Source organism: Rousettus aegyptiacus, unplaced genomic scaffold (assembly GCF_014176215.1).
Source record: "Rousettus aegyptiacus isolate mRouAeg1 unplaced genomic scaffold, mRouAeg1.p scaffold_m13_p_7, whole genome shotgun sequence".
Taxonomy (NCBI): Eukaryota; Metazoa; Chordata; class Mammalia; order Chiroptera; family Pteropodidae; genus Rousettus; species Rousettus aegyptiacus.
The window spans coordinates 46,766,789-46,791,744 of NW_023416310.1; the positions used below are offsets into that span (position 1 = coordinate 46,766,789).

Sequence of the window (24,956 nt, forward strand, 5' to 3'; positions counted from 1 at the left end):
CGAGACCTATTTACAGGAGGAAATAGACCCATCATTGAGCCTAGAGAATGGAAGGATTGTTTAGGGCCAGAAAAGCGTCTCAATGTTCAGATTCCATTCCTTTTCTGGAGCTTTGGAGAGAGGAAGGTCATAGCTTGGGCTTGGAAGGTGCACTTAGCAGTGGTTTCAGGCCGGGAGGTGGCTGTTGTCTTGGGTCCGGTTCTGGGCCCACATCCTGCCCCCACCCTGAGGGAACATAAGCTTCAGTCCTCTCTGGGAGTTGATGTGGGCTGGCCAATGAAGGGTGCTCCCAGTGAGAGAGGCCCTTCCATTACCATCACAATGGCTGATGTCACAGACCCCACAAAAGAGCTTGGGCCCCAAGTGCAGAGTAACCTTAACCCCACCAGTGATTGAAACAGATAGAGGGGTTGCTCTCCCACACAATGACCAGGCCCCCACTTCCCTCCTCCTCTTCCTTCTACTTCCTCCGGAGCCTTTGTTTTCTGGTCCCCTGGGCCTGGAGCCTCTCTCATTCCTGGCTAACACTGCCCATTAAATTCAAAACTGAGGCCCCTGGAAAAAGGGTCTGGCATTTTCCTTCCCTCCCTCCTCTTACCTTCCACTAGCTATTGCCCATCCTCATCTGCCTGGTGAGCAGATAGGAAGCCCAGCCACAAGGAAAGGGGCACGCTCGTGACTGCTTCACATCCGTCCCTGGTTTTGTTCTGTCTCCCCAGCTCCGCCCTCAGAGCACTCGCCAAGGCTGCTGGCCCTTCTCTGGATAAGGGCCTGGGTGAGATGGTGCATTAGCAGCATTCAGAACTTCGGGAAATGTTCTGGGGCGAGTCCTTTCAGTTCGGCTTTGATGGCCCGAGCCTCTGTATCAGACCCTGTTTGCAATTTCCTCAACCAGCTGGAAAGGTCTCTATGCTCAGAGGTGCAGAGTCATGCCCACCTCAGTACCCTAATCTGGTGTGGGGAAAGCTAGGAATGGTGGCTGCACTGGCCTTTTACGTGACCTGGGTTTCATGTGGGGGCTCCTGGAAAAGGGGGTTGGCAGAGCTCCAGGTTTTAAAAAATCTCCTGCCAGAACTATATGAGGCAGGGAGAGAAAGTAACTGCTCAAAGCTTCTGGCTTTCCCTCACTGGGAGATTCACATTTCCAAAGGGATTTGGTTATTATTCAGTATTTTAATCTTGTATCTTTCTTAGATATTGATGAAAGCCAGAAAAATGGGTGAATGTAAGCCATTCTAAGAGTTCGTGGACCCCTGGTTAAGAACTCCTGAATTCTAGAAGGGGTTCCAAAATGAGAGTAGAGAAGTTTCCAGGTGGCGTTGAGGGAGATTCCACCTGAAGGACTGGCTCCACTCTGATCCAGGAAGTCAGCTGGCTGACTCGAAGGGCTTGTACCCGTGTCATGTACAGGAACTCGAGGGGCCTCCCTGTGCTGACTGCTGTGCTGGGTGTGGGGAGCAAAAGCCAGGAGGCAGAGCAGCTCTGGGCACTTCTGTCCAACGCTCAGCCTTGAGGTATGTTATGGAATTGGAGGTGAGGAAGAGAAAGGCCTTAAATACATATGCTCTGTCTAGGTACTGGCTAAGCATTTTGACCATCCATAGCTCATTTACACTCACAAAAACAAGCCTGTAAATTAAGGACTATTATTCCACTTTCACTGGATTATGAGATTTCAAAAGTTAGTTGTACAAGGTCATCCAGCTGGCAGGTGTCACAGCAGGCATCAAAGCCCAGGTCTCTCAGCCATCAAAGCCCAGTTGTAGAAACCAGACTTGTCACTGCAGAAATTCTTTCCATCCTCTTCCCACGGCTTCCATGGCAGCCTAGGGGGCAAACAGGCTGGGTGCTGTTACACCACCTCCAGCCTCACGCACCGTGGTTTCAGGTGTGCCCACCAGCTTCTTCACTATCCTCCCAGCACATACCAGATTCATGCCAACTTTTCACTCTAATATAGTCTGCACCAAAAAATACTCCCATAGCTTAACAAAGTTTGGATTTAATTCCTTCGAGGCCCAGGCAACTCACGTCATGCTTTCTCTGTGCTGTCTTCCCTATCAGACCCATTCCTACACGAGGCCGTGATACCTGTCCCTCTTCCCTACAGAGCTCTAATTTACGCTTTCTCCCCTTCCCCCAATCTGGTTTTGTTCTGGATAATTAATTCTGTATCACTCTGTCTTGGCTGGGAACCTTTCCATGGCAGGACCGGTGTTCAAATTACACTGGGCCCAAGTTGCCTGGCCCGGTACTCCACATAAACCAGGCATTTCGAAAGTTAATCCTCTTGATGATGATGCCAGTGTTAACTGTAGACAGGAAAACCTAACCCAGTAGTTCTGGATGTGTGCAAGGGCTCCTTGCCTTGTGTGGCAGGTAGGCTTTCTCTTCCCCACCAGGCTTTGCCTGCTCTCGTCCTCAGGCCAGGTGATAGGGGTGTAATGTCTGTCATCCAGTTCACCAACCAGAGCTGCAATGTGCGAAAGGGGTAGGAGAACAAAAAATCCATGAGACGACACCGTGGCTTTTGAAACAGGTACATAGGCTCTCTCGTTTAATAGCAGTTAGAAGAGGAAAATGTACAGGAGGAATGAACATGCTCTTTTCATACAGGAGGTTTTCCACTAACCAAGAGGCCCATCTGTATCAGTAGCTTTACTAGTGAGTTTTAAAGAAAAAAGTTCCCTTTAGAGTTAAAAATGGACTCTTCTAAATTCCCTCCATAAATGTGCAACTATATTTGTGCAAAATAAAAAGGCCATTTCCAACACATTAATAAAAAGTAATTGTGAACACAGACTAAAAGACAAAAAAAGATAAGGAAAAAAAAAAATGAGGCCATTGAAGCAACCCAGAGTGGAGCCCTGGGAGAAGGGTGGCTAAGGTGGGGGATTTCTGCAGCAGGCCCCAGGGAGTGTGCTCAGGGGTCCTATGAGGAAGGTAATGGCCAACGGCAACCTTGGGATAAAGGACCCTGGGTCTGGGACTTGCTGAGCAAGCACATGTCAAGTGTGCAGGAAAGCCAGGTTGGCTTAGAGGCCTGAGAGACCGTTAGGTCTGGTCAGCAGTGGCAACACTGGGGAATGCTCCCCGGAAGCTCGAGATTCTCTTTGCCAGCGGAGACTCTGCTGGTTCCAATTTGCAGGTCCTCTTCTCCATCGACCAACAGCTTCGTTTATAGTCTACCCAGAGAGATTTTCCAATGAATGTTAAGACTGTGCAAGCTGCGTATGTTACTGCTGAAGCCCACTAGGGTCCCAAACCAGACTGTCCCTTCAGGAACATGGACCCGGTTTCCCCAAGAACTTGGCCAAGGGTTAATTCCATCTAGAAGGCTGGTAGGCTTCTGGCCACTCAAGCTCTCTCCCTCTTATTGAGGTTTCCGGGGCACTTCTAGATCTCTGGGCACTTGAGTCTTAGGGGTGTGGGCATGCATGCTTTGCATAGGTCCTCTGAAGGGCTGGCCCAGCTAAAGGCCTACAGACAAAACTAAAAATGCTTCTTCACGGATTCAAACAATTTGGGACATTGCTGGTCTCTGATCTTTTTACCTTCCTCTGCCCATGAAGAGTGTGTCTCTACAACTCAGTAACACCTCAGTACAACAAGACAACTCACTAACAGCATGTTGGTTTTGTTACAGAAGTTGGAAGGCAGACTGAGGGAAAAAGATATAGACCACGAGGTCTGCCCTTATGCGTCTTGAACTTGAATAAGGTTTTTCTTATTCAAGGTGCTTCCTTGAGCAAGGTGCAGAGTAACCCTCATTCCTCTGCCCTATTCACTTTTTCCTCTAGAGCAGTTTCTCCAGGGTGCAGGTTTGAGACCAGACCAGCAAAAATGACGAAAAGATAAAAACTGTGACACACTTCTGGCTCACTGCATTCCCACTTCAAAGTCACAGAGCTCAAAGCTGAAGAGATCTTGCTGCAAACTGGGGACTAGCGAGGGTGTTTTGGGTCCTTTTTAAGCAATAGGATTTCAGGTTAGTGTAATCATTTCTTGCTCTTTTTCAATAAAATCCAAGGCTTGGGAGATGGCATCTTGGGTTTCATTCTCATGGGCCCGTCCCTTCCCTTGGATTTTGAAGTCGTGAGTAGCAGCACTCATTCCTCGTCCTAAGGCCCTGAGCCAACTGCCGTGTCCCTGGGATGAGACTCAGAAGGCATCTCAGAGCTCACGTGCAGCCTGGCCTCTCCAGCTTTGAGGAAGTCTGCGTGTCTGTGTGCATATTCTCTTCCCTGTGGTTTTCAAGTTGTGATGGGATAGGGGTGGGGGCAAGGGGTCGGGGGGAGAGGGAATAAAAATGGAAGCACTGCCTTCCCCAGGAGGAACTCGGCTGACAAAGTTAGCGAAGAATTCTGTTTGATGAGTGTCCCCTCCCACTAATCAGAGCTGGAAATGCCTGCGTGGCTTATTTGTCATTGTTTTGTGATGCACAATTACACTCTTGCCAGTAGCCACAACAGCATCTTCCTGGAGCATCTTAATGTCCAGGTTCCTCTGACTGACCTTGTGGCAAAGCCCTTGGATTAAGCCTCAGGAGCCCATCTGGGACAGTGACACTGTCTCCAAGGTAGCTGGTCCAGGCTCCCCACACAAACTGTAGAATTTGGGGGATAGGATCACAGATAATCTTTCTCAGACAAGACCAAAAGATGGCTATGGGAAATGCAAAAGAGGACAAGAAGCTCTGGGCTGTAGCAAGAGCATCATACCTAAGATATGACTTAGTGAGGGGCAGTTGGCCCAGAGGAAACAGACCACTCGCCATGGCTGGCCCTGGCTACTTCATGGCTCCAGTGCTGGAGGCACCCAGGCCAGCTGTGGCTGCCTCCACAGGGCAGCACCGGTGTCACTGCCTTTCAAGATGGAGACCACAAAGGTGGTTTTAAAACACAAAGGAACAATCTCTAGTGATTTTCAAGTTTTACCTAAGAGTAAAGTAAGGGCCATTTTTGGCTTCTGGGTTCTGACCTATCCCAATAACACCGCTAGAGGAGGCCCGGCCTGAGACTCTCTGTGAAAACCTGTGGAAATAACTGTTGACCTACACCCTGTGCCCAGTGCCCCGACCCTGAAGGGAGAAAATGAGATGAATGGGGAAGGGGATGAGGCTCCGATTCCGTTCACGCTGGCCTCCTGGGGTGGGGGTATCAATCTACAGTTAGTCATGGGGCTCAATTACTACCACTACCCACTCAGCTCTATCTTGCCCCCCCAAAATGAGCAGTCAAGTGCTGGGTCAGATCTGGGCTAAAGAAACTGCCATCCTTGGCGGAGTAGAGTGAAGCTGTCATCTTGCCACAGGCCCTGCTTATTCACCAGCTAATGAAAGCCAGTGGACTGAAGAGAAGAAGCTCCAGAGCTGTGTCCTAGTCTTTAACAGACCTAATGCTAATGTCTTCCAGGCCCTTTCCTTACGTCAGGAAGAATCAGCCTCACCATGTGATGAATGGGACACCCAGGAGTGGACCTTTGCCTGCTCGCCTACCTCCTGGTGCCAAGTACCAATTTTGTTTCTGTAGTTCCTGAGCCCCAGGCCTAAGCTCCAGAGCCTTTGATGAAAAGTGGTTCATCATACTGGGACTGACGACACCACCATCTCCAGGATGAACAGACAGTGTAGTAGTAACTTCCCCTGAGTCCCAGCCTAGCGATATCTCATATGCTTCCTTATTCTTGTGCCTCTTTTACTATAGGGAAAGGTTATGCGAATACTGTACATAGGTGATTAAAAAAATACATTTCTCTCTCTGAAGAAGAATGCACAAATGCAGGGCCGGCCAGGGCTGGGTCCCGGACTATGAGGCGGTAGTGAGCAGCCTCTGTAGGCCCGAGGCCAGCCCTCACGAATGGTGGCTGCTGATGAGTCCCCGGAGCTGCCTGGCCACAGTGTCAATCAATTTTTGCTTGTCTCGCTCATTTTTCCGAAACTGTGCAAACACGTTGTTCTTGCGGCTAGTGTCCTTCATCCTAAACAGAGAAAGAGAGCAAAGTGTTTGAGGAGGCAACGGTGGAAGGAGGACTGGCAGGAGGTAGGCAGGATGGCGCAGCGTATCTTAACTGCCACCCAGAGTTAGGAGTCCAGAATATCCCCACTGTCAAGGTCATATTGATCTATTATTCAGGAAGCTAGGGTCTTGCTGGTACCCACAGCCCTATCGAATTCAGTCACCTTTGGAAAATAGTCAAGAGCCAGCTTTGGAGGGGCCAATCCCCTTATCAATCATACCTACCCTACCTGCCTCATCCCCTTACCTCCAGGTACAGGTGTGTTGTTCTTGTGTCTATCACCTGTTACAGGTATCTGGAACATGCTACAGCAGTGATGGTCAACAGGCTCTTACAGAATGTCTAGGATCTACTTACCACCTCATAAGCCTACTTAATCCTGCTGGGACTTCAGAGCTGGTGTTTGAAAGGTAAAGCAGAAAGATGTTCTTCACTAGAAATTCCATATGGACATGAATAACAAAGCCACGGTGTAATTCTAAACCTCTCTATAGCTGGTTACTTTATCCCATCCCTAACAGAACTAAGGGCTTGACTGATCTCTTTTCTTTTGTCTCAGAGTAGGACTCGGAGGCCGTGAGGTGGCAAAAAGGGCATGGTGCTGAGGAAAACAGAGGACTAAAGGTTGGGTCACCCTCTCACTTGATAAATCAGCGTTTTTGGCAAGAGAAGCCTCTGAGTTCTCAGTGGCTGTCCATTCTCAGACCTTTGCCCTTTGGAGAACTTTCTATTACTAGGTCATGCTGTAGCCCTGGAGATGGCATGTTCCTAGAGCACAAACCCTGGGCAGTTCTGGCCAGTGGTCCTGGCAGATACAGAGATATGGGATATAGAAAATCAAGGCCAGGCAGTGGCTGTCACAGAAACCCCCAAGTCTGACCAGGTCGCTGTGACAGAATCCAGGAATGGGCTATTCCCCACAGAGGGCCTATGATCCCTGACATCTGTTGGTGACTGTTAACTTTGGCCCCAGCCTCTGCACACCACACTGCTAGCCCGCAGCTGGGTCTAGTGTTAGAGAACTGAGAACACTACCCAGACCAATTTCTCCCTGGGGTAGGTGTAGGCTGGTTTTCACCATCATCTGCCAGTAGCTGAGCCATCTTTCTGACCTTGTGGCTGCCTGGGTTGCACAGAGCCGGGCTAGAAGAGGGAAGGAAGCTGGCACTGGGGAGTAAGCTCCTCACAGGTATACTTCCCAGGGCAATTGTTTTCTGAGGGGTGGCCCGGTGTAGAGGGGCAGATTAGAGGCCAGTGGGTCAAAAGGCCAGAGATCTCACAAGGGCCTCTCTTTCCATGTGGTAAGAAGGTTCTGTTGAACACCGTAAGTCTATGTCTCTGGCTGATAGTGAATAGTGATGGCCACACCACATTGGGATTTCTCTCTCGGACCTAAGCTTAAGGACCTTCTGACTGGAATTACTCATCAAGCAAACCGAGAACGCTGCACATATGGTACACCCACCCACATGAGGAGGCCTGTGCTTGGAGGCCAGGAAGAAGGAGAGGGAACAGAGGTTTAGGTTGAAAGGAAAGCACAAGGGTCCTCAAGGCTGTGATTACTGTATTTGGTCCTTTCCATCTTAATTGCACAATTATGTTTGTGGAACTGGTCTGGTTTTAGATTATTTATCCCAGAGGAGGACTCCTTTTCCTTTCTTAGATATGCTATAAATCTAAACAAAAACAACACAAAATAAAAATAAAAAGAAAGGAGGAAGAAAAATGCTTCTGACATTTATGGAACATTTAATTTAACATCCCATATGATTATTAGTTTCATGACTCCTCAGATCAGCCCAGAGACAGGCAGCTAGTGCTGGCTTTCAGCTCTCATAGGGAAGCTCCTCCAGTAAGGTAAGAGTAAGGGGACAGGGTCATCTCTGAGTCTCAGGAGCTAGGATTTCTTGACCATTATAGTCAAGTTAAGATTATTTGAACGATAAACTCTAGTGCCCTGATGGCTGATGGCGGCATGCTGGTTTGTACTCTAGAATGCTCTAAAATCAAAGAACCCTCCCTGCCTCCCATCCCGTTCAGTAATCCCAGGATCCTGATCAACTTTGGCTATGGCCACCTCTCAATGCCCAAGGGGCCTCTTCTCTTTCCTGAACGTCCTCTTCACGTCTTTGGGTGTTTCCATTTCTCACCCTATTCAGAAGTGCAAGGTTGAAAGGAGAGAGGTCAAGCTCTGGTGGTATAGTTGGCTACGGGGAAAGCAGGAATGGGTCAAGTAAAGGGACTGATTCCTATGAGGCTGGGAAATATAGATTTTAGTGATCTGACTCAATTATGTTTGGAATGAAGCTTTCAAACCCTGCTGATTGCTAGGGCTAAGCACATGGCTTTGCTATTGGCTAAGCCTCCAGAATGCTTTAGAGAGGCTGATCATTTTACTCTAATATTGATCCAAAGGAAGTGGATGAGCCAGTACTTCTTCAATCTAGAAATTCTCAGGAACAAATGAGGAAGGGACTGTTCAGAGAAGTAACTGGCTGAAAGGGAACCCCAGAGCACACTTGGACACATAATGAAAATGATATCTAAGCACCTACTCAAAAGCCAAAATGTTCCCCATTTCAGTTGGTTACCAAGAACTCTGGGATTAGGTCTTGCTTCTAAGAAAAAGCCTTACATGGAAGACATAAGTTGCAGATCTTAAAGCCATGGGCTCCACCACTGGGAGGAGGGAAGACTGCAGAGGCGCTCCCTGCTGTCAGGGCTGAATTTCAGGCCCCCCACTAGCCAGAGTATTGCGTGTGTCAGGAAGGTGAGTGGGAACGACCTTTTCTTTACCTGACACCGATGGGAGAAATCCCTGCCACCACTCCCAGCCCCAAAGGAATTGGTAAGCCAAGGGTCACTCTAAGGACCAAGGATAGAGCAGGCAGCCAACCAGTTGGCAGAAGGCTGGTTTAGTAGATTAGTGTGTCAGAGAGCGGACAACTCACGGGGTAGGGATTTTAGTGTAATCATTAGTGTCAGTCAGGAAACCAGAAGGACTTGCCTCAAAGTGATGGAAAAGGCCCAAGTGAATAAGATACTTACTCTCTAGATATCCTAGGGAGGAAGGTCATTGAAAGAGAGAACCATGGGAAACAAAGTTAAAATGGAAACATCAGTCTCTGTCTCGGTCTGGACAAAGTTACACTCTGGGCTCTTAGTTTCTTGGCTCCAAACATATACCTCTGCATCTTGCCCTTGCTCACTTTCCATCTCCTCCCCTCCTATCCCCCTATCATATTACATAGTAGGAAGGACATATTTTAGCCTCTCCTTCTGCTTAAGGTGCCATTCTGACCTCCTAGACTCTAATTCTTGCCTTCCTATAACTTAAGACTGCTTGACTAGCCATCTATGTACTTGCCGCATTGCCTAGATGCAGGATACTCTTCTAAGAGACTTCTAAGAAGCTAGGGGTCAACTAGTTTGAAGACAAGAAAAAGCTTCTCTTCCTGGTCTCTGGCCTGCCAGCTCTCGACCAGGTTAGCAGAAGCCAGAGTGAGGCTGCAATGCAGAGCAATCCCAGCATCTGGATGACATGTTGGTTAGCTGTGAGATATCCTGGATCTGGCTAACCCAGTCTCAGTGGTAGCAACCTTTGCTGACTAGTGACTACCAGGCAGGAATTAGATACTTTTTCCAACATAGCTTTCTTGGGAGAGTCAGCACAATCAAGCTAAATCTGGCAGGGAGCAGGAGTTGGGGGAGGGGCGCTGGAGGAGGTTTCGGTAAGCCTGGGAGCTTCTCTGCTAGGAACTGGAGAAGCCATCAGCTGTTCTGTGTGGCTGTTCTACCCATTATCATACCCCGGGCAGCTGGGGCCAGCCTTGTTCTGTTTGCTAGGCTGGCCCAAGCTCCAGACTAAGGCACCTTCTTTTCTTCTCTTGCCATCTCTAGTTAAAGATAAGTCACCCCATTAGGCTCCAAGGTAATGTTAGAGTCCAACTGACCCATACTCAGCCCACCTCATTGGGTTTCGTAAACTAAGAGGCCACAGGAAGACTGGCCTGCCAAACCTAAGGATGGAGACTGCTGAGAGCACCTACGGCAACTTCAAGAACAGAGCGTCTCTGCTGCTTTTCTGAGGTCCTAGTAAGGACAAAATTCTCCTCTAAATCGCCACCCCTATCCCCATCTCTTCACTTCCCAAAACAGACCGCTGAACTGCGTACTCACTTCTCCAGCAGGGTCAGAGCCGTCACTGGGTTTACCCGGAGGTACTTGCAGTTGGGCTGACCATAGTCAGCAAGGTAGGTGGACCAATCCCACTGGATGAAGAGATCCAAGAGCTGTAAAACATCCAAATCCCGACCCCAGGGATTAGTCAGAAAGACAAAACTAACCCCTCAGAAACCCCTAGCAACTGAGAAAATAAAAGAGTAATCGTTAGAAGTAAGAGTCATCTCTGCCATAAGCACCGTCATGTTGCTAAGACTATATGCTAGCAGTTAGCTCCCAGAGGAGGGCCCGTTATAACATGGGACTGAATCAAAACACAGGACTATCATAATACTCACTTATTTAATAAATACTTATCAAATGCCTTCCATGTATCAAGCAGAATTCTAGAAGCTGAGAATTCAACAATGAACAAATAAAGGTGGGTGTAGTCCAGTGCCACATATGTAACTGTATCACCTTTCAGGTTAAAAGGTCTGAGTTCAGGTACCGGTTTCATGACTTGCTGCACTGACTTTGCCCAAGTTAGTCAGCTGACACAGACACATGCCCATAACAAACAGGACACGTACACAACACACAAACACTGAGCTGAGGCATACACGGGTCACGGAGCGTTTATTGGCGGCGACACGTGTAACACCAGTGTGGATACTGGCTGGGGACTGACAACCAGGGCTGTGGCAGGTCAGGCCTGGGAAACAGCCCGTAACTGAGGATGCGGAGTCTGGAACTGGGTTACAAGTGTTAGGGAGGCGTGCCAAAAACTAGACGTGGATTTATCAGCAGACAGTGAGAGTTTTTCTGAGGGTAAACTGAGTTCTGAGACTGGGGGAGATTTTGATTTAGAAAAACCAAACACATTTTGTCAAAGGCTTTCCTTCCCAGTCAGTTTTAGCCTCAGGTATCACTCTAACAAGTATTTAAAAATTTTAACCAAGTTAAAAACAAAACGAAACAAAACAGTGCCTTTCAAGGGTAGGGGCGATGAAAGAGAAGCTGTTAGCTCCTTTCTATAAGCTTCTAGAAAGGGCGGAGTCCCCGCATCATACCACTGTGTAGAGGGCTCTCTAAGCAGTCTCTAGTAATGAGATACATTTAAGTGTTTTTGGACAGAGGACATTTTCCTACTTCTCCCTTTCTAAGAGATAAGGAGATAAGCAGATGGCTGTCTCTCTGTGCAGAACAAAGGCAGAGAGGCTGAGAATCAAGTCCAGCGCCAGAGTCCGGGCTCCAGGCACACCTTTTCTACTGTCGGTCTCCACTGCGCAGCTGAGCAAACAGGCGGTGTGGGCCTCGTGCTGCTTGGCCAAGCCTCCACTTCCATCCATTCTCTTAGAATAGCTGTTATGAACTTCCTCAGGCAGGATGGGAATTGGCTGAAGTCCCAAGCCTAAACTGAGAAAAGCCCCTACACCCTCAGCCAAGAAAGGGATGCTAAAGATGAGAGAGAGAATGGGGAGAGGCAAATAGACACGCTGGCTGGCCCCGAAGGGCCCTCGCAGGCCTCTTTTGGTCATGCCTATGTTAGCTGGCAAGTAAAACGGCTTCTACTGCTTCCTGCTGCTGCCCCAAGGCCTCGCTGAGCTCTCTTTTAGAAGAGGGTTTTCCCTGACTTCTTAGTCTAAGCTTGGGATTTCTGTCCACAGTGTCCAAAGAGCACTCAAGATAGTTCTTGATTTGTTCCAAAGAAGCAAAAGTGACACTCAGAGTACCCGTTGTTGTAAAGGTCTTCCTGTGTGTTTTACAAATATTATGCTTTCCCCCCAAATCCCCGGGAAAACTATGAAAAGGGATAGCATTTTCTTAATTAAAATATTTTTTTTCTCAGAAAATGTCGGAAAACCTTGGGGAAGTTTTTACTGTTTGCACCCCAAGGAGCTAATAAAAGAAAAGTGAATGAATAACAAAAAGTTTAACTAGAAAATTTTGAAAATCTGTAAGTATTGTTAAGTATTGCTCTTCAGATGTGGACATATATATGCATTTGCGAAAACTACCTTCTCTTTTAATAAACTCCTAATTTTTGTGATGGAATTAACAGTGTCAGTATTTTCTGATTTACTGCAAAGAACATCATGTTTTCCTGGCTGATGAAACCTGGGTAAATCACCAACGGGGTGTGGAGGGCAGTTCAAGACTGAGCTCTACGGTTTACTATTTTTATCTTGTTACCAAAGTCTCTTAATGCCAGTACTGAACCTAAGAGCTCTGGGATGACAAGCTACTTCATTTATCCCCCTTGAGGCATGGGCTCTATCAAGCTCAACCAGTGTGAGCCTGTAGATCGTGCTCCTCACCTGTGCTCTTCCCACAGTCCTCTAGGGTGGCCTCTACCTGGGTCTTATGGCCTCTTCCGAGGGAGACGGACATAGACTGGAGCCTGGGGGGGTATTCAAGTACGTTAGCTGCCCAGAACACAGTTCTTTGGGATTCCACAGAGCAGTGTCCAATGGGATAAGAGGCCACGAAAACCAGAGGGCAAACTTATCAACATAGCACTTTGATTTCCAGACTATGACTTTCAAAGGTGAATCAGGCCCTCTCAGCCTGGTTCTCCACTTAACGATGGGCTTGTTAGGTCTCAATAAAGTATCTCCCAAGGGTGCAGAGCATTTAGTCATCACTAATGATCATATTCTTTTTTATTTTTTGTCTAATTTTCATTGGAAATAATTTCAAACATATCAGAAAGATGCGAGAATAAGCGCAATATGAAGAATACCATACACCCTCCACCCGGATCTTTCCACTGTCAACATTTTGCCCACGCTCTCTTATCATTTGTATTTTCTCTCTTTCCACACATGTGCATACTTCTTTCTTTTCTGAGTCTCTTGAGAGTGAAGTGCATATATTTCCCCAAATACTTCAATGTTCCTAAGAATTAGGGATATTTTCTTACATAATCACAGCATAGTTTCAACTTCGGTAAGTTTACATAATCACAGTATAATTTCAACTTCGGTAAGTTTAGTATTGATAACTGTCTATATTCAGACTTTATAAATTGACCCAATATTGTCCTATACAGTCTTTTTTTTTTTTTTCTTTTTGGCTTTACTATAGCAAGTGGTTTAGATTTAGGTATTACATTTACTTGTCTGTTTCATCTCCTTTAATCTGGACAACTTCTGCAGCCTTTCTCTTTCTTATATGATATTGACATTTTTGAATGTCCCCCGCTTCTTTTTTTCCCTCTAGTTTTGGTTTTTCTCATGCTTCCTCATAACAACATTTAAGACGTGCGTGTCGAGCTAGAATACAACATGAGTGATGCTGTGTCCTCCTCAGGGTATCAGCATATCTGAAGGTATACAATGTTCCTTTGTCTCTCTTTGGTGGCACCGATTTTGATCACCCAGTCAAGACGCTGTCTGATTTCTCCACTCTCTGTGAGTTATGTTTTCCTCTGTGACCAGTAAGCAACTGAGGAGAGAATTTAAGAGCATGCAAATATATTTCTCCTGATTAAACTTTCCCCTTAGATTTAGTATCCATTGAAGATTCTTGTCTGATTCAGTCTCTACGATGATGGTTGCAAACTGATGACGTCGCAACTTCACCCTTCTCTCCACATTTACCAGTTACTTCTCTCAGCATCCCACTGCAGCAAGTGCTCTCCCTTCTCCCATATTCATTTATCTATTCGATATTGGTATGGATTCACCGTTTCCCATTTTTTTTCAATGCCTTATATTCATTATTATACCTATTATTTTGATGCTCAAATTGTCCCAGATCTGGCAAATGGAAGCCTCTTCAAGCTGGAGCCTGTGTCCTTGTGACACGCACTTTACTTTCTGGTATAAGATGCTGCGGGCTCATCTTGCAGCCACCATGCCTCAGCTCTGCAACCAGCCATTTCTCTGAGGTTTCTTTCAGTGGATATGTTGTTAGAGATCAAGATTTGGGTGCTAGGTATGCTCATTGCTATTGCAGTGTCTTTTTTTTAAATTGTTACTGGGGGCAATCTGGGAATTAAGTCTTTTCAGCAGACAGAGCTAGGAAATGTATGCATGTAAATATACATATACACATGCACACATATTACACACATACACACATATGTGCTTATATAAGCTGTGCACACACGTTTTAGAAATCATAAGTTTACAACAATTCCTTCAATTCTAATCATACTCATAGAGCTCTTTCTTGCCTCTCTCTATTCCATACATGTGCGTGTTGTTTTTTTCAACAGTGAGAATCCTGGCTCTCAACATCATTTCATTTACTAATTTGCTCAATCCTATAATACATCTGAAATAGTTTCAGGATTGTTTGTACATACCACTACAAAAAAGTTCAAATTTGTTTGCAGTTCTCCCTCCTAACCCAAGATTGAGCGTGTACAAATACTTGTGTTCATTAGTCACCTGGATCAGTTCTTTTTTTATTTTCCCTTCAGTTTAGCTATGGCATTCATCTAAATACAATTGGGTTCATTTGTTTCCATTTGCTTTTAGTTTTCGGCACCTCCCTCCCATCCCTGTTAAGTTTTTAAATATGTAGGACATTAACGTGCTTCCACAAGTCAAAACTATACAAAAAAGTTAACTCAGAAGTGTCACTCCTTCCATTGTTGTGTACCTTTTACCTGAGTTCTTTCCTTGCCTTATAGGTAACCAACTGGACTGTTTCTGGATTTGCCTTTCCCAAGTTTCTGTTTGTAAAGATAAGCCAATATACATACACTTTTAAATCTTCCCTTTGTTCTTTCACATAAAATAGCATACTATACATGCACTTTAAGGCATTTTATTTCTTGATGTTTACAACTAGGTGGTGGATAGAGAAGAAAGAGGAAGGTCAGATGTGGCAGACTTGAACTTAAAACTGCTATTCCCCAAATTTTATTATTTGAGTATAACCTTTGCAATTTTTACATATCCTCACGCTATATGTTATTTTTACAAAACATTTCTTTGTGTCGATTCACGTTTGATTATAATAAAAATGTAAAAGAACATTTTATATCACTATTATAAATGGAAAACCACTCTTGCTTGCCACAAACACAAGATAACAAATACTAGCACCACAATGAGACGTTCTCTTTGTCATCACAAAGACTAAAAAGAAATAGCTTTCTTACAACATGATTTAGTGTTTATAATGGTGCATCCAGATGCACCTAAACCTGTATCTTGATTACCACTTTTATGATCTCCTGTACCTCTAGTACTCCATCTATCCTATGTTTTGAGATTAGTTTGTGACTTTGGCCAAGAGTTGAGTGATGATTGTGTGCCTGCAATAGAGTTAAGTGGCCTATGTGCACAAAGAAGCACTTACAACTTTTAGCTAAGCGTCAGTCTCACTATGAGAAAAGATCAGTGTACACACAAGCCTGGTGTCCTGGGCGAGTCAGGCGGTTCCACAGCCAAGGCTCTGGTTTGGCTGGTGAGGTCTAGTAAGCCTGGATGGGCTGGGCAATTTGCTAACACAACCACAAGGATAGTTCATTTTTTTTTCATAATCAGGTAACCTCTTTAGTTGTGGGTTTCTTTGTCGTTGGCTTTTGATGTTCTTACGTCAGAACATAGTTAAAATTCTTGATTCTGCATGTGATGACTTCTTACAGAATTTATGGAACCACACTTTGGACCCGCATTATGGCCATTGTATTTATATTTCCTAAGAGTTGCAAAAAAATTATAACCTCATTAAATTTAAAAAGTTCAAGTGAAGTAACCTTTTCCAATATTTACTCATACAATTTGAAATATGAATTATAAAACTTATTTGCTTCCCTTGGATTTTCTTAATGAAGATGTATACCCACTGAATTAAGCAAATGTTTGAAAAGCATCTAATATGTGCAAAGGACAGGGCTAGGCCTTTCACGTGGTATTAAAAGAAGTAGTTTCCCATCATATAGGAGAATAAGAGCAAAACATGAATAACTGTAATCCAAGCCAAATTAGTTAAGTGCTATTAAGTGATATACTGACCACTTCTCCTTTGTGAACTATCAACTGAATATTTTGCAGTTTTGCACTTATAGAAAAATTTAAGCAGCAAATATAAATTGTGTTACAGACCACACACACACTCACACACACACACTCTCTGAGTGTACTTTAAGTTTATTCTGGTTGTCATATAATACCTTACGAGTGATGGGAATAACCTCATCAATATCGAATACCAGTTACGCTTATATCTTTGTCATGAAGTTCAATATGGAAATCTGCTTGCCTTTTATTAATATCACTTTTTAGATTAAAAAAATTATTTTGAAATAATTTTAGACTTTCATAAGTTACAAAAATAATTTAGACAGTTCCTCTACACACCTCACCCAGCTTCTCTACTATTCACATATTACATTACTACACTACAATGATCAGAACAAAGAAATTAACATTCATATGATATTATTAACTAAATAATGACTTTATTCCAATCTTTCCAGATTTTCCACTAATGCTCTTTTTCTGATCCAGTCCAGTATCCCAAATCGCATTTAGTCAGCAAGTATCCTTAGTCTCTTCCAATCTGCTACAGTTTCTCATTTTTATCTTTCAAGACCTTGATACCTATGAATAGTTTACGTTGGTCATTTATTTTGTAGAATGTCCCTCAACTTGGGCCTGCTCAATATGTTCTCATGGTTAGATTCTGAACCAAGGAAACCTTACCTCCCAGGGACATCTGGCAATGTCTGGAGACATTTTTGGCTGTTACAAGGCTGGGGGTGGTGGTGATGCTACTGGCATCTAGTGGGTAGAAGTCAAGGATGCCGTTAATCATCCTATACTGCCCGGGACAGCCCAACCCAAACACAGAACTGCCCAACCCAAAATGCTCATAGTGCCGAGGTTAAGATACTCTGGACTGAGTTTATGTGCATTTTTTTTTTTTTTTGCAAGAATACTATAAAAGTGATATTGTGCCCTTCTTAGGGCATCACACCAGCTGCACACAATGCCCATGTATCTCATTATTGGTATTAACTTTGATCGCTTGGTTAGGTGGTGGCTGATGAGTTTCTCCACTGCAAAATTATTATTTTTACCTTGGTCTCTGAGTTAGGTATTTGCCTGAGGCTAAGTCAAATTTCTGAACAATCTTTATTTTTGCTTTTGCAATGGTAGCTGAGAAAGGCTAGAAAAATCCAAGTGAGTCAAAGTGACAACTTGTCCGAGGCTCTAAAGTAAGTTAACTGGACAGAGTACAGATAGCACTATAACAACAGAACAACGCAAACTTCCAGGAAAGGCCTTCAGCATGAGATATTATTGAGATAAAGGAGGCCTCTGTTGGTCCTTGTTAGTGTGAAACAATGCATGCACTTCTCCAGCAGAAAACAGAAGTACTTCAAATGTGAAAATTGTTCACTGGTAAAGAAATAGAAGGGAATCTTCAAGTAAGAATTATAGACTGATATTCAATCAAATGATTCTGAGGTTGCCCTCGTGTTTTCTTAGGCAGAAAGGATTGTCCCTCCCCCCTTCCCCCCCCCCCAAAAAAAAAAACACCTCAGAAAGTAAAAATGAGCCTGGTGAAGCATGTCCTGCCTGTCTCCAATATGGGACTAGTGTCATTACCAAACCAATTTATATTGTGCCTGCCCTTGGTGAGGAGAACTGTTTTATGTGTGTTTGCCTTCATCACCAATTACTGTGATAGGAGCCTCATCTCCCACATAGATGGGGAGCTCCCCAAGGATGGGGGTGTTTCCTCCTCCTGACTGCTTCACGGCATGGACTAGCAAAGGCTACATTTCCAGCAGTTAGTTTGCAAAGACATGTTAAATGGAATTCAAATAGGCGAACAGACTTTTATAAGAATGATATTGGCTAGACGGTGAGACAGACTTATAATATGTGTTTCTCATAACAAACTTGCCAAATGGACCAGACCTAGGTCCTGACCAATACTAGAAGAAAGGTTGTATGAGAAAGAAGGAAACATCAAATGAGAAAGATAATAACCATGATGGGTGAGTGGAAACCCAGCCCTGGATATCTGATTCCAAGGTTCCAGGGGAAGACACCCATGACAAGTGAATGGGAACTCAGCAGATGTTTGGCTCCAAGGTAACATCTGGGCCAGCTCCTGGTAGGCAGCATGGGGCCCACCTCACGTTAGAAAGACTTCCTCTTCCCCGAATACCTGCAAAGATTCCATGGTGAGCGAAGGACTGTAGGAACTCAGGTAAAATACAAAGACACACTGTCAACAGCTACCCCTCTTCCCTAGAGGCGATTTCCGTTATGTGCTTTCTTTTCCTTTCACAGGAACACTGAGTCCTGCAGAGAAGTGCACTCCCAAAGCAGGCGTGTCCTTGAAGTAAACCTGATGTATGAAAACCTAAATTTGCACTTTATATACATCCTCCCAAAATTCTACACGTTAAACAGGATAGACTACAATATGATTTCAAATAACATGTTCCTTTGGTGCACTTAACATTTAATCTAATTGCCCAAATTCTAAATATGCTACTTCTTCAGAACATGGCTACTCTATAAGTGCAGTATATTTACTCACGAGAAGAGTAATATTCAGAACATCAAACCAGGAGAGGTTTCCTTTGTTCACTCCCTACCTTTGACAGGATGAAACCAATCACATCATTTATAAAGAATTTTTCGTAAAAACTGATGCACAGGTGCCTTTCATGAGGTAGTTTAGTACAGCAAAAAGAGCCTCAGGCTGGTAGCCTCCTGACTGAATGTGTGACCCCAGATAAGCCACCAAATCTATTTTTCTTGTTCAGATATGAATCATAATAGCTGAAGGCAGATCAAGAGAATGATTGTGAAAAGTCCACTAAAAACATAGAAATGACTGATGATTCATTTGTGTTTATTGCCCAAGATCTCTCCTAACTCCTTGTCCCTGGGGGTGCCGCACCACTCATTCAAAGGAGAGTACATATCCTCACACAGAAATCTGGGCAAACACAGGAAACAGAAAGCAGGATTTTTTTTTTTCTTTTTTAACAAACTGAAATTGAGTACCAACAATATATCAGGCACTCTTCGAGCTCATGAAAGGATGAATAAGACATCTCTAGTCTTGAGGAACTCAGTCTGGTAAATAACATATAGAATAATGTCAGCTCTCTAAAAGATATGCTAACAGGGTGCAAAGAAAGTTCAAAAATAGGACAGCTAAGCCTGAGTTAGGTAGGTGGGGATTGCTCCAGGAATAAGCAAGATAAATGAAGCAAGTAATAAATGGCCTCATGTACTAAGCTAAGGAGACTGAATTTTAGCCTGGAGGTTTCTCTACTCCTTTTCATTAAGGTTGCTATCTGTTTTCTTTGAGATTATGGGATAGAAACTACAGCCTCCACTTGTTTTTGTAAATAAAGTTTTATTGGAACACAGCCATGCTCATTGGTTAACAGATGATATACGACTGCTGATGTGCTTTAACAGCTGAATTAAGTAGTGATAGAGGCCACATGGCCTGAAAAACATAAAATATTCACTACTCAGTCCTTTACAGGAAAAGTTTACCTCTAGATCCAGGCCAGAGAGAGCAGTGTACTCAGATTAATATGTCTAATATCTACTAAATTAAAAAAGGAAAGAAAATGGTGTGAGGGCAACCCTTCTAATTGTAGCGAGGTGGCAAAACTTACCTTAACGTCTGGCATCAGAATTCTTATAGGGCAGAGAAATGTGTTTGGGGAAAATCTTGCTTTGAAAGATCCCCAGAGTGACAGGACATGTAGTAGAGAAGAGGGAAGGAATTTGTTACTCTAGTTCTTGAGAAGTAGGGGGCTAATCCAAAGAGAAGAGACTTAACTGATATGTGTGAAAGGGCTAAGAAGGAAAGTCTTATTGGTATTATGGCCCCAAACGACTCTGGAGGCCCGAGATGTCTGGCAAGTGACTTTTTCGAAATTCTTTACTGTGTAGTATGTGATATAAATCTCCCCTAAAAATCCACCCTCTCAATCCCAATTGCTTGCTCTCAGTTGCTTGGGTGAATGATTTTTCTTTCTTTCTTTTTTTCTTTTTGGCACTCAAAGAGGCTGAGTTTCACACTAGCCAACAGCAAAACTGCACTATGGAAATGAGAGCCCAGGAAACAAGAAGACTGGAAGTCTCTAGTGATTTGCAGAAATCTGAAGGAGGCCTTTGGATTTTCCACATGGAACTGGGTGGGGAGAGATTCCGAGTTTCTCTGGTTCAGTATAAATTACAGAGATCTGGCTTTTACATGAATTTTGCAACCATGACCCCTCAATAGGCTGGCTCCTGAGCCTTCCAGAAAGGTCTGACCTCCTCTTCTTTTATTCCCTGGTTGAGTGAGGGCAGGGGAAGGGGCAAGGAGTAGCTGTGCAGTTCCCTGCCTTTCCTCCAACCCAGCTGCCAGGTGGATGGAGGCTTCATTAAGCTCCTTATCAGAGACCAAGTGCACATCGGCAGCTTCCCCTGAAAGAGACCATCACTCTGGGAAATATTTATTTGCCTCATAAATGTGGGTTTATAGGTTTACTATCTAAACTCTTAACCTCTGAGACTACCTTAGGAAAGAGAAAGATGGAGGCTTATGGCTCTCCCATTGTCATCAGCAGGTGCCCGGGGGAGGACTCCCAAATAAAAATGCCAACACCAAGCCTTCCTTTGTGTCAGAGACTTCTGTAAGGCCATTTCACACTGACGACAGCATCTATCCTGCTGCAGGGGACGGAAGGAAATCCTAATTGCACACTGGGTAATAATAACTCTACTGTTCATACATGTTCAACGGGATGATGGGAGGTCTCTGCTATGGGCTGACTGAGTTGCCCCTTGTTTAGGGTGGGAAGGCTGGCAGGTGTGGGTTTTAGATGGAGCTGTTGCCATAGATATGGTCAAATGAGGTAGGAGCCATGGTTCGTTTTCTTTCAGCACACTGTGATAAAGATTCCTAGGTAAGTGGATTAGGGAACAACATTGTTGAATTTTTAACTAAACTATCCTCCCTCTCTGGCCAAAATGAGTAAGTAGTTTAACACCCTTGCAAAGATACCATGGATTGCAGATAATATTAACAATGTAAGTATAAGCAAACACCAAGAAAATGGTAGAGCTCACACATCTTGGTACCCACGTGCAAGCTCTTGATCATCCACGTTATAAAGTAAAAACGACGATGACTTAATCAGATACTGTAAAGCCGTCCTCAAATTTGAAATTATCGAAAAGTCTATTTAAAATTATTTGTATCTATTATTGTGAATAATGAAAATTACTTAGCCTAAGTATATATTGTGCTGTGAAATATTAATGATAGTAATATGTGTGTACATACTCATTTGGGCATACACACAAGCAGACTTTGAAAGGTAATGATAATGTTGTCTCTTGAAATGCAGTGGGAAAGAGGGTGTGTGGCAGACTATCCCTTTGGTAGTTGTTAGGTATCTAATTATGATTTGTTAATAAATTATTAAACATACAAATATATTAGGGGTGAATTCTCAAGATTTTTTTTTTTTTTTTTTTTTTTTGCTAACAGCAGTGGTCAATCAAAAAACTTTGGAGACACTGGTTAGATAACCTGTAGGAAAAACATCACAAATTCATAATGAAAATGATATGGGTTTTCTTTTAAATGTGGATAATTAAGAAACATTAGTTGTAGAAAGTTACTTCTCATACAAGTCATTACAAATAACAGCCCATAAGAAAAATATCTATCATTAAAGAATAGCAAAGGTGAGAATGTCCTTATACTCTGGATAAGCTTCGAATAAACTAGAATTTCGATGGCCTGGGAAATATGCTTGGGTCTGAACAAAAGGCTGAGAATTAGCTTACTCTTACAACCCTTAGCCCAGTCAGATGTCTATTTCAAATCTATTTTGTTCTGGGTTTGAGGGGCTGGAGAGTGAATAAAATTGCTACCCAGATTCCCATGCCAAATTTTGGAAACAATCAACAGATCGATTAAAAAGGTACTCGATGGTAAGTGGTCCTCAACCACCAAGGATCCCTTTTGTTGCTTTCCCTCCATAAACTCCCAATTTCAAAAGGGTTTTGCCTTCCAAAGATATGTGTTGAGGAAATGCTAGTTCCTAAGAAGGCCACCGTCTCAGCCCCATGGGGCCGGTGTATTTGCTACTTCCGTTTTCATTCAATTTATTTCCTTCCTTTCAATTCTATTTTCCTAATTAAATTTTATGTATCATTTTAATGAGCCACCTCAAGGCCATTTTGGAAATAGGTGGGATTAAACAAATGTGATAAAAAGTGCTAACAAGCATAGCACCTGCCCTTGAGAGCCAAATGAAGGGTCCCTGCAGGGAGTATGATAGGCTTTCAGAGTGAGGAAAGATGGGAGAGGCCCAAAATATTCGAAGTTCCAGTCATTCAAAAAGATGGGCACAATTTAGATTAGACAGAGAACAGAGGGAATTTCAAACAAAAAAACTAGTGGAAGCCAAGGTGTAGAAACAGAAGCAGCTGAGATGTGTTCAAGGGAAGAAAAACATTGGACATTTCTTGAACACCTACCATGTGACAGAAACTAGGTTAGGTCTCTTACTCATCTGTTTCATTTAATCCCCAGGAACATCAATAGCCTAAGAGGTAGGTATCTCCACTTTACAGATTAAGAGATGAAGGCTCAAAAAGGTTAAAAGAATGGACCATGAAGAGTATACTCAGTAAGCAATGGAGTCAGGACTTGGACCCAGGACAGTGTGACTCTCAAGACTGGGCTTTTCCCTCTGTTCCCTTTTGGACTTCTCTCCAGGGTCAATTTGGTATACAACTTGGATGAGCAGAGGTGGTGTATAAAGGAATAGTAGCGGGAAGACCGACAAGGTAGTAGTTGAGTTAGACTATGAAGCATATCGACTGCCAGCCTAAGAATTAAAAAAATATATATGCACATACACACACACATGCATACATACATATCATGGAGAATGGTAACATTTCAGTGGCAACTTATTAGTAAGATGAATTTGGCAGCAGCATACAAGATGGGCTTGAGAACATTTTCAGGCAGGGAAGTCTGAGGTAATGAGGATCTGGGCAAGGATGGCAGCACAGGATGAGAGAGGAAAGGATGGCGACCATCGTATCAGGTCCAACTGAAGGACTGAAGGCTGACTCGGTGTTGGAGGGGGACAGGGAAAACTAACAAATGATCACACGGCATACTTTTCAAAACCGTTTTCCTCCAGGGACCAGGAAAGTAATACAAATGAATGAATCGGGCAGGTGCTTCCCATAACTGTTCTTATTCCAAAGAAAAGCAGATGAATCAGTATGTCTCTGAGTTCTCCGCGCATGCCTTTCGCTTAAGCTATGCAGGAGGTGAATAGATATGTCTTGCTTTGTTCTTTGTCTTTGCTCACCATGAATTTTACAGGCAAAGGGTAAGGCTGGCCAGGGGCTTGTGGCAGGTTTCAGTGTGACCAAAGTCAGTTAAGACTCAAAGAAATAGTGAAATCTTAGAAAGTAAATAAATCCTAGGAACCTCTTCTCTACCTCTGTTTCCACACCCTCCTTGCATATCCTTCTTTTTCTATCAGATTTTCCTTCTAAAATTGTCCTATTGTCAGAAACTGTCCTAGTATTATTTCTCAAAATTCTCCTTTGAGGAAGGAACAATTTTTGCTTGAATTTTGTCTGGCATTTTATTTTATTTCTTCTCTTTATTATTAAAAATTGTTGGGGTGACATTGATCAACAACATCCAATAAGTTTCAAGTGTGCAATTTAATAGTATGTCATATATATATTGCACTGTGTGTTCACATAGATTTCTTTCCGTCACCACATATCTGACCCCTTTTATCCCATCTACCTTCCCCCTCCCCCATTTCCCTCTGGTAACCGCTAGTCCACTGTCCGTGACCATGAGTTTTGTTTGTTTGAGTTAGACTGCATGTTTGTTTGTTGCTTTTAGATTTATATCTCACAAATGAGTGATAGCATGTGGTTTTCAATTTTTTCTGTCTGACTTATTTTGCTTAGCATGATTATCTCAAGATCCACCCATGTTGTCGCAAATGGCAGTATTTTATTTCTTATAGCTTTACATGTCTGACATCTTAAAAACATTATGGATTCTAAACCTTTTCAGTTTGTTCTATATTATATGTCTCTTGGTTAGTAAACATACCTTTAGTCATCCTGCTTTCCTTTGCAAGCTTTAGGTGTATTCTTTTGGCTTTTGAAGGGTTTTCAGACTTCCAGAATAGAACACAGAAGACTACTGCTTGGGGCCTGGAAAAGTCTCCAGCAGTCAGTCCTACTGCTTTTACTGATGACCAATGACATTAATGTCCTTATATCTCTGAGATTCTAAATCTAGAGAATTCCTTATTAGCAAGTAAACGGCTATGGAACAGAGAATGTAGTTCTCATCACTTTAGCAGGAATGAAATGGGAGACTGTGAGGTATCGCAGAGAATGGTACCGTACCTTTATCTTATAGAGGAGGAAATTGAGGTCAGAAAGATTCATGGTCATAAGCAAAGCTACCATGAATGGGGCTGGGTTTAGAACATAAGCCCTTGACTTCTAATCCACCTTTCTTTCTACTACTGGTACAATTTAATCAGCTGGTGGAGAACCAACATCTATAAGAAAAGGACACAGGTCTGATGCCTAAAGAGGTGAAGGAGAAGGAAAGGGAGGTTTGAATTTTTTTAATTAAAAAAGAAAAAAGAATATAAAATCCATTTTATCCCTAGTGAACAAATGTTAACTATTTGTCTAATTTGCTTTTTAAAAGCTCCTCCCTTTGTCGTAAAGGAATAAAACATAAACAAAGGTGAAATCTCC

The 24,956-nt window shown here is 43.5% G+C and overlaps 1 protein-coding gene across 5 annotated transcripts in view; it reads right to left on the minus strand.

Moving 5' to 3' along the window:
- Positions 1 to 2,524: 2,524 nt before the first annotated feature.
- Positions 2,525 to 24,956, minus strand: part of EXOC6B (exocyst complex component 6B) — a 514,225-nt gene continuing 491,793 nt past the window's right edge. For 3 of the 5 annotated variants that reach the window (XM_016130553.2, XM_016130552.2, XM_016130556.2), the window contains 3 exons: positions 10,198 to 10,310; positions 9,067 to 9,078; positions 2,525 to 5,979 (listed from right to left, as the gene is read on the minus strand). In XM_016130553.2, coding sequence (XP_015986039.2) covers positions 5,853 to 5,979; positions 9,067 to 9,078; positions 10,198 to 10,310 — 252 coding nt within the window. In that variant the 3' untranslated portion in view covers positions 2,525 to 5,852. The remainder of the gene's footprint in view (positions 5,980 to 9,066; positions 9,079 to 10,197; positions 10,311 to 24,956) is intronic. The other 2 variants (XM_016130555.2, XM_016130554.2) reach the window with 1 other exon arrangement.